This window comes from Haliotis cracherodii, unplaced genomic scaffold (genome assembly GCF_022045235.1).
Source record: "Haliotis cracherodii isolate W230 unplaced genomic scaffold, xgHalCrac1.p SCAF_11, whole genome shotgun sequence".
NCBI classification, from domain to species: domain Eukaryota; kingdom Metazoa; phylum Mollusca; class Gastropoda; order Lepetellida; family Haliotidae; genus Haliotis; species Haliotis cracherodii.
The window spans coordinates 39,054,239-39,064,564 of record NW_027266266.1 but is presented as its reverse complement, the minus strand read 5'-3'; the positions used below and the strand labels follow the sequence as shown (position 1 = coordinate 39,064,564).

The following is a 10,326-nucleotide window of genomic DNA, read 5'->3' as shown; positions in this document are numbered from 1 at the left end:
AGGGTGGTCAGGCTCGCTGACTTGTCCGATGCATGTCATCGTATCCCATTTGCCTGGATCGATGCGCATGATGTCAATCACTGGATTTTCTGGTCAAGAGTTGATTATTTACAGTTGAAATTGAAATTGGTTTGTTGTTTAACGCCGCACTCAGCAATATTCCAGCTATATGACGGCGGTCTGTAAATAATCGAGTCTGGACCAGACATTCCAGTGATTGATATCATGAGCATCGATCCACGCAATTGGGATCGATGACATGCATCATCCAAGTCAGCAAGCCTGACCACCCGATCCCGTTAGTCGCCTTTTACGACAAGCATAGTCACCTTTAACGGCAAGCATGCGATTATTTACAGATTATTACCGTGTCCTCTTTTATCAAACTAAATATTTCAGTATACGGGGAGGAACCACCGAAACGTCGCCTTTACAGTAATAAAAGAAGTTGTTATCCATACATTGTGTCTACTTTGTTATCCGTCAACTTCTCAAACAATTTAACTTGTTTATTGTTTCTTTACCCCGTTTCCATGGCTATAAAACATGCAATTTAATTTTCATACAGAAATAAACAAAAACAGACATTCATAAATATGTTCTTTATTAAACATCTTCGGTATAATACATTCTCCCGGGTATCATAAATTAATGCTGTATCATTGTTCATTGTATCTAACCGTACATCAGTAGAGCGCACGGTCATTGTCAAAGGGAGACAACAAATCACGAACGGCAATCGGAACAGCTCGGTTATTCGAAAGTTGGTTGCTCTGTGTTGCTGAAGTTACTCATCGTGATGTTCCGATTGCGCTTTGCTCCACACACATGCGAATAGTAGCGCGGAAAGGCTGATCGCCCCTGTGAACCAGTCAGCTTGCCGCACGCAAACAATGCCCCGAGCTCAGAGCGAGGGCGGAATCTGTCACGCATGCGTTGCTGAGAGCTTAGAAACAAATCGTACAGTTTACGTAGAAATATTCAAATTAAGCTTGAAATAATTACCAAAGCAGTGGTAAGTAGCAATATATTTGTTCAATCGTTCCTTATCAATGTCTAGGGTTGTATCATGTTTCATGTGCCTCAGAAAATTATGTCGAAATATAATCGGAAAGGACACTTTGCAAATGGCGGCCATCGCGTCGCGCGCCCGCTACCCTATTTTCTTATCTTAAAAGCTGCCTGTTTAACGATGTCGATGTAATATTCCAGTATTGTCATTATGAGTTGGTCCGAGTAGTTTTCTGACTGCTCGCCACGCAACGTCTTGACGCGCGCTTATCCCAGAGAGGAGCTTTGAAAACTCCATCCACGGCTGAACTGGGAGCTCCCCGCACGGCTCCCTCTACTTGTGATAATGACTCGTAGGCAATGTTCAGACGAAGATGTAGTTTCTGCCAAATAATTTTAGATCCGAATATGACAGTGGTGGCACGGTGATAACAATGACTCGTTCGAAGCGCGTTACTGTTTCATCGAAAATGTGTTGACATCATTTATGGATAACTCAGAGATTCATTATTGATTTTGTATATAGGTCTAGATGTGTTCTGTACTAGATCTAGGCCTATATATACGTCGATTTAAAAACCAAAATGCTCTATTGATAGTACTACCTTTCTTATATGCGTTCATATCGTATACAAACAGGAGACTTACTAGGACTAAATTAGTATAAAGTCATGGAATCCCAACTGACCCAAGCAGTTTTCACCTGCTATAAATGGTCCTTCCTACAGGCTACCTGTACTGAGATAGGAACTGTAAACTGAAAGTGCTGATCAAAGTGTATTTCGTTGTATTTATACACAATTTAATGAAATATTTTGAATACATGGTTTCCAATGATAGAAACTCAGTATAGTACTGTTCCTTGAAATGATAAAGACCAGTGAAGATCCGGGTAGAGGATAATCCTCAGCAACCAATGCTTGCTGTCTAAGGTGACTTGGTTTGTAGAAAGAGGCGACTTACGGGACTGGGTGGTCAGGTGCACTGACTTGGTTGATGCTTGTCATATCCCAATTGCGAAGATCAATGGTCATGATCTCAGTCACTGGATTGTCTAGTCCAGACTCGATTATTTGCAGCCAAATGTCATATAGCTGGAATATTTAGCATTTCTAATAACTGCATCCGTGAGCTTCCATTGTTCTTGTTGTCTGTTTAGGTTACAGAAATTAATTAACAAGCAGATGCACCCTTTGTGATATCGAAATGTTCGTAGATCTCGGGTTACCAATCAGTGTTCGGAAATGCAGAAATGGCCTCAAAGTGTATTCAGCATTTGAAATTGGTGCTAGTCCTTGCCAAACTGCCCAGTAGTAAGGTATCATAAGGACTAGTATAAAAAATGGTCCATTATTAAGGGTTTTGCTATATGTTATCATTATAAGACTAGTGGACTAAAAATGTTTCTACCGCTTGTATATACAGTAGCCCAGTCTCGTGTCACGCTCAGTAGCATTAGCGTGCAAATCAATTCCCGGCAGCTAGTGAGCCCTAGTTTGCAGAGTTACACAGCCAGGAAAAAAGCCAGAGATTAGTGCCCCTTTAATATTGCTTACTGAGAACTGCATTGAACAGCAAACAAAATATTTTGATGATAACAAATTTAATGAGAGACCCACTGAGATTGACTGACTTTCTGGTATGACTTGATCCAGGCTGCTCGTAATAGCAATAATAGCCAACAAAGTGTTATATTTAAATTTTGGTGATCATATCAAAAGTCATATAAAAAATATACACAGGACCTGTGAAGATCCATGTTAGAATTTGCTTTCACAACCCATGCTTGCGGTAAGAGGTGACTATGCTCATCATAAGAAGCGACTAACGGTACCGGGTGGTCAGTCTCTGTCAAACGCTTTTGAGTGTACAGCCTAAAACATTGCTCTGAAAATCATTTTCAGTAAATTTTAGTGTTATTTTATATGGACTATTACTATCACATCTTACTGGACCGAAGAAACTTTTACTAGACTCTGGTTTTGGTCAAAGTCACAGTCTGGATTATGCATACTATTTTCACAAATCTGCAGTCAAATATTGCTGTTTTTCAATCAATTGCGACCCGTGAAGATTCCGGGGTAGAATAGGTCTTCAGCAACCCATGCTTGCCGTAAAAGGTGACTATGCTTGTCATAAAAGGTGACTAACAGGATTGGGTGGTCAGGCTCGCTGACTTGCTTGATATCTGGTCCAGACTCGATTATTTACAGACCGCCGTCATATAGCTGGAATATTGCTGAGTGCGGCGTCAAACAACAAACCAACCAATCAATCAATTGCATGTATCACCATGATAATCTCAGGAATGGGTGCCTTGAAATCGCTGATTAACTTTATTTTCTCTTCACAGACAGTGTCCAGGTGTGCTTACCCAAACAGGCAAGACTCCCATCTATACGGCTGCGCAGGACGGTTGATAATGATACACCTTTGAGGGCATAAAACGTGAATTGCAACAATGTCGACCGGACAAGTCTCCCTGGTGCAGATTGAGACCGGGGACCAGACAATCATCTACCAACTGGATGGAGGTATTCTCACAGTCTCCGAAAATGACATTGTTATCCAAAACGGCGATAATGAAAACAAATGTGAAAAGTGTGATGCAACATTTGAAAACGCGACTCAGCTACAAGAACATATGGCTGAGCACGAGGACGGTCATGTCTTTATGTGTGAACTCTGCAACAAGCTGTTTGAAGATCATGCCTCGTTTGAAGGTCACTTGAAACAGCATGAAGGTCAGACGCTGTACAAGTGTGAAGTGTGCAAGAAGGTTTTCTCACAACTAGAGCCGATGCATGCACATATGACCGAGCATGCAGGGGAAGTGCATTATGCATGTGAAACATGTGGGATTCTCTTTCCAAATATGGAGGTCTTGAACCTGCATAAAGTGTCTCACATGGACAATCTGGATGAGGACGGAAAACAGTTCCGGTGTGAAGTCTGTTTCCACAAGTTTAACCTCCAGACAGAGCTGGAGTCTCACTGTCGGAGCCACTCGCAACAGAAGAGCTTCACCTGTGTTGTCTGCAGGAAGAAATATTACAGGCTGATGGACCTGCAGAAGCATGCTCGTCTTCATGTTGGAAGCAATCCCTTCCAGTGTACGATTTGCGGAAAGTCCTTTATTGATAGCGGACGCCTCCAGTGGCATCAGAGGCTTCACACAGAAAGCAAGAACTACAAGTGTGGACAGTGTGGGAAGACGTTTGAAAGCGAACAAGCTCTAACCATACATCTCAAACTGCATTCTGACGACAAAGATTACCGTTGTGATAGTTGCGGAAAGAGTTTTGTGAAACTTGCCAACTTAAAACGTCATATCAAGATCCATACCGGTGAGAGACCTTTTGAATGTGAAATATGCGGGAAGGGATTTTCTGCTAAAGATACCCTTCAAAACCACATGCGCCTCCATAACAAGGAAGACTTGTTCAAGTGTGATAAGTGTGATAAAGGGTTCACAGTGGCGGGTAATCTGGAACGTCACATGCGCATCCACACTGGAGAAAAGCCGTACAAGTGTCGTGTTTGCAAACGGACATTTCTGTTGCCGTTCTATCTCCAAAGACACATGCGTACCCATACGGGTGAGAAGCCGTTTCAGTGTCATGTATGTGGGAAGCGGTTTTCTGAGTCGGGCCAGGTCCGTAAGCACATCAAAGTTCATAACGGGGAGAAGCCCTATAAATGTGAAGTGTGTGACATGAGGTTCACCGAGATGAGCAAGCTGAAGGGGCACAAGTCCACTCACAATCAAGATGAATGGGACAGGATTGCTGAGAGCGCCTCACAGGCCACAGAAGACTTCGATTTGGGAGATATTTATGATGAGGTTGATCCTAAGAATATCAAGACGGAGGTGTTTAAAAATGTGGAGTGTTTGGAGGAACTGTGTGACCTCTTGAACACTCGGGCTACTCCAGCTGAGAAGACCGAGCGGTGTGAGATCTGCAGCCAGATGTTTGCTGGGGTCGGTAGTCTGTTGGTGCATTTGAAGACACACAAGAACCAAGCAAGGGAGAAGTCGCTCAAGTGTAGCGTTTGTGGCAAGCCTTTCTACCGACTTGGGGATCTCCGAAAGCATCTGGCCACTCATGAAGGAGAGAAGCCCTTACAATGTGAGCACTGCGGGAAGAGGTTCTTGGATGTTGGTCGTCTGTACCGTCACACCAAGCTCCACACGGACAAGAAACATCACAAGTGTGACATCTGTAACAAAGCTTTTGAAAGTCCTGAAGAAGTTGTACTGCACATGAAAATCCACATCGGAAAAGGATTCAAGTGTGATGTGTGTGAGAAGGAGTTTTCCAAACTAGCAAATCTGAAGCGTCACATGATTTCGCATAGTGAACTGAAGCCCTTCAAATGTGAGGTGTGTGATAAAGACTACGCCTCCCTAGACAGTGTGCAGCGTCATGCCAGAAGCCACTGTACCAAGCCAACATATGCATGTGACGTCTGCTCCAAGAGTTTCAACGATCCTGGATCCCTTCTACGACATATGAAGATTCATACAGGCGAGAAACCGTATCAGTGTAAAATATGCAAGAAAACTTTCTTACTTTCCTTTTATCTAAAACGCCACATGCGAACGCATACTGGAGAACGTCCTTATAAGTGCCCGCATTGTGACAAGCTTTTCACAGAGGCGGGACACAGACAGCGACATATTCGTACACACACAGGCGAAAAGCCATACAAATGTGACTCATGTGATAAGTGTTTTGCAGATTCCGGTCAACTCCGTTTCCACAAAGTTACTCATATGAAAGAAAAACCTTTTTTCAAGTGTCGTAGATGCAGCAAGTGCTTCAAGGACATCCGGTTGTTCCGTCGCCATAAGAAGTTGCACGTTGATGGTTCGGGAAAGGCGACCAAACTGAAAGGTATTGGTGATTTGAAGCAAGTGACAGAGAGGAGAGAGATCCCGGAGAAGGAGAAGAAGTTTGCATGTGAGCGGTGCGACAAGCGGTTCACCGCTGCAGGGAGTCTGCAGGTGCACATGCGTACACACACCGGTGAAAAACCTTTCAGATGTGATTTTTGTGCCAAGACATTCATTCGCTCAAATGATCGCCTAAAACACATGGCCACTCATACTAACAGTAGACCCTTTGGTTGCGAAATGTGCGGCAAGCGGTTCCGTGATTCTGGGGCTTTGACTCGCCATGTCAGGACACATTCCGGCGTCAAGCCCTTCTCATGTGATAAGTGTGACCGGTCGTTTGGACGCAAGGATTATCTGCAGAAGCACATGAAAGTACACACGACGGAAGATGGAGACGGTAGTATGACATCGGTGCATCTGGACGAGGCGCTGCAAACAGTTGTTGACACTCCTGATGGTCCATGCATTATTAAAACCGAGCCAATATCCAGCACGGCCTTCTTGGATAATATTGAAGTTGTAGAGGCTTTGCCGATGCTGGAGCAAGCACCGAAGATAGAAGCCGAGATTGTTGAGACGGAGCACGAAGGGGAGACGGTGACGTACACCAACCTGCCGGCAGCTCAGCCACGGATGCAGTACCAGGACAGCCAGCCCACCCAGCAGTACGCACACAAGTACACCGTGGTCACTCCGCAGACCACCTACACGGTCATTCCAGAGTCCACCTCCTACACCACCTCCACTCAGACCACCACCTCCTCCTCGACAGGATCAGTGCAGCAGACACTGGACTTTGCTGCCGATTCTGCCTACCCCGAAGCCATCGAGACACTCATGTCGCTAGCCGGCATCCCAACCATCAGCACCCCTGTTGAGGAACAACCAGAGGCGACTGTAGCCTTGGTGCCTTTGTAACTATGTGGGATAGGTAACCAAGGTAACCTGTATTAGGCGGTTTTGAGCAGTATTGAGCAATAAGTGGTTAAGAATTGACAGTTGGTTTAACAGCTGGTTGTTGGTAGTGTCTACAACATTGAGGAGGTTCCATGAATATTGGTGATGAGGATGGTTATTGTTATGCAAGTAGACATGTCAGTGATTGCAACAATGTCTGCAACAAAAAGTCCAATTTTGAACCTTATGATATTTTCCTATTTTGCCAGCTAAGGGCACTTAGTTTAGAATTCTAGATAAATGCCTGGATGTTTGGTGGGCAGGCAGCAAGTGTTCATGATTCAGTCATACAGAGAAGTCATACATTGATACCTGTCAGTGCTAGTGCAGTGTGTGCACTGATTCCTGTAGTATATGTATGTCATGTAGTTTCAGAAATAAGACCGAGATTAAAGTAGTTCAGTGGGCCATATTCGGCCCCAAGTCAGTAAAAATTCCAAAATTGGAAGCTAAAGTTCCCCAATTCATCATGAGTTTCATATGTATATAGTTACAGACTGAGCTAATTATCTCGAAGTATCAGACATTGTCACACAGCATACAGCTTGTACAGTAAAGCAAAACTCTTAAAACAACTCCAAAATTTGGTTATCCATTGAACATATTTAAGACGAACTGGAATAATGGTCAAAGCGGCTTTAGACCAAACTCGCTCCTGTTTAGTCAATATGTAGTGGAAACTATTCATTGTGGAATCTATTTTAATTGTATACATATGCATCTTTTTATTTATCCATGTATTCGTATTAGCTGTGAAAACATAACTTGACAGTTCAAAAGTTCTTTGAGCTGCTTTGTATGTTTTGCCAGGTAACCATGGTAATGCACAATTAACATTCCTTAAAAATAATGTGTGAGCCGATAAAGCTGACATTATGCAGGTGTTATCTATATTAAAATACAGATCAAAGTAAAAAATACTGCGTCATCATATTTAAAATAAAGTGTGAAAATTAAATTAAATAATAAATAATTGATTATTAATACAACACAAAGAATGTTACATGGAAATTCCTTGCGGTACATTGTTCTTAATACATGAGAATCTTTAACTGCGTGCTTTACTATCTGTGCTGCATTTGAACTAGCCTGCAATTTGTTCTGCACATGCCCTTTTTTGCTGTTTGATCGTTGTAGCCATTGCATTCGTAATGCACATGCATAGAATTAATGCATGAGCTTAAAATTTGCATTGCCGAAAATAAATCAGTAAACTGTCATTTCAGTACAGAGCTGCAGACGAAACAATAGAGTGATGTCATAGGTGTATTTTAATTAGGAAGAAAAGTTACGATGCATCATGTAGTCAAAACGTGAAGCCTTGCAGGACTCTTAATGTCTGTTTCAACTTATAAACATCATGGAAAATAAAATAACTTTTGTTAAAATAGATTTGAAAAAGCATGAAAAATATTCTTTATCATGTGTTAATATTTTACATTCAAAAAAATTATTTTGATTTCAACAATTACACGTTTTCCCTGTCTACACTGTTCAAACAAAGCATAACGTCTTGACTAGTTAATCTAGTTTGTTGTGTGAACAGGAACATTACTGCGGAAACAGGGAGTTATTGGCACAGTAACATTATTTTCATCATGTCTTATTCCATTAAAATGCTCACAGAATGAATAACTACTTATATCCTGTGAAAATTAATCTGTTTACTGTGGTTGAGACATGTGGTAAATCACTTGAGTGATGATTAATCCCCGTCAGAATTCCCCGAATTCAGGGATTTAATTAGCTTTATAAATCCATGATAACTTATGCTTGCTGTAAGTATGGTAAGAGGTGACCTTAAATGTATTGGATTCAGATTCAGATTCAGGTCGAGGCCTCTGGCTGAGGATGTTATTCCTGTTCTAACATGTCTAATGTGTAACAATTTGGTCTATGGTTATTGACCTGTAAGGATTCTGGGACAGGCTTTCACCCTAGTGCTTCATGTTCGTGAAAACAGACATGAGTGTCAATTGGGGGGTCAGCCCCGAGACCTGACTGAATGTGTCATTATGCCCTGATCATGCTGATGATGAGGGATGTTGTTCACAGTATCAACCACTTGTTTGTCCTGTCCTGACACCATTGTTCACAGCCCATTACAATATGTATTGCTGACCCAGGCAATGGCTCTGTACAAAACCCACAGTCACTGACAGACCTGTGCAGGTTCTCATCATCATCTGAGCAGTAGTGATAACAGCCTAATGTAATTGAATACATATTCGACACAATAAGCGCCCACGACAATATTTGCTAATATATTGGTTAGTGAACAATTGCAATTACCACCTATTTCGATTTATCAATGTACACAAGACTTATTTATTCGTGTATAATACGCACTCGTGTGTTATATGCACCCTTAATAAATTTACGATATTTCAACCAAAATAATATTCTAATAAGGCCACCTCCAACCCCCCCCCCCCCCCCCCTCATTTCTAATTTTGAGAGTGCCCTAGGCGCTTATTACGTCGAATACAGTAGGTTGAATGACTGGTGAATCATCTTCGTTTAGTGTCATGGTGACACGGTTATGTCCAGATCCTGTTTAGACTCTCATCACGTCATCCAGACTTAAACTTGTTGTAATCAGACTACTGGTATTTCTAAGATCAATCTTCTTAAGAATATAGTCTGTCAAGTTGTAGGGACACGGATAAAGGAAATTGTGTAAATTTATTAACCTTAAAGTTATGGATGTTTGTTTAAAGGAGTAGGACGATTGGGGAGCCTAGTGGTTAAAGCATTCACTCGTCATGCCGAAGACCCAGGTTTGATTTGCCCACATGGGTACACTGGCTGAAGTCCATTTCTGTTGCCCCCCCTCATGATATTGGTGGAATATCGCTAAAAGTGGTGTAAAACCATATTCATTTGCTAACTCGCGTGAAAAGGGTCATGGTTGGGGTAAAGCCTCCATGGCTATTTCTTTTTTTCTGAATAAGACTTCTGGAATAAAAACATATTTACATCTATCCACATGAACATAATGAAGTGGTTAGAATATATAAGCTTCTAATAAATCCCAGTCTTTGGTCGGCCAACAAGTGAGTTGATCAGGTGATGCTTGGTTCTCGATATGTTGATATGAAAAGAAATATAATTTGGTGCAGCTGAGGAATATTTGTTCATTTGCCATGACATTTAACTTGTTTAGGTGTTGGTCAGATTTAGCGGGGAATTTAAATGTACTAATTATGTTTGAGATGCAGCATGTTTGGTATTTTATCTCTCAGTGTTTAAGTTTTCCTGTTGGAAGGCTTTGTCCTGTGTTAAGGTGGTTGCAAAGGCCAGAGATAACATACAATGCATTTGATCAGTTGTTATTTCTAAAATTAACTGTTACTTTGGGTTCGTTTGGTATTTGTAGTTTTATCTTTTTTTCTAATCAGTCTACCCATGAAGAACCAGGTTAGAATAGGTCTTCAGCAACCCATGCTTGCAGTAAA

The 10,326-nt window shown here is 41.8% G+C and overlaps 1 protein-coding gene across 1 annotated transcript; it reads left to right on the top strand.

The window, feature by feature from the left end:
• The first annotated feature begins 921 nt into the window (after window positions 1-921).
• LOC139456477 (zinc finger protein 728-like) lies at window positions 922-9,292 on the top strand. The gene is made up of 2 exons (XM_071238208.1): window positions 922-1,015; window positions 3,365-9,292. Exon 2 carries the CDS (start codon window positions 3,473-3,475, stop codon window positions 6,827-6,829), a length of 3,357 nt encoding a protein of 1,118 aa, XP_071094309.1. The 5' UTR covers window positions 922-1,015; window positions 3,365-3,472; the 3' UTR covers window positions 6,830-9,292.
• The last annotated feature ends 1,034 nt before the right edge of the window (window positions 9,293-10,326 follow it).

Bases quoted from the DNA above. Each gene is read 5' to 3' on its own strand.
- LOC139456477 (XM_071238208.1), top strand. From the start codon at position 3,473: ATGTCGACCGGACAAGTCTCCCTGGTGCAGATTGAGACCGGGGACCAG.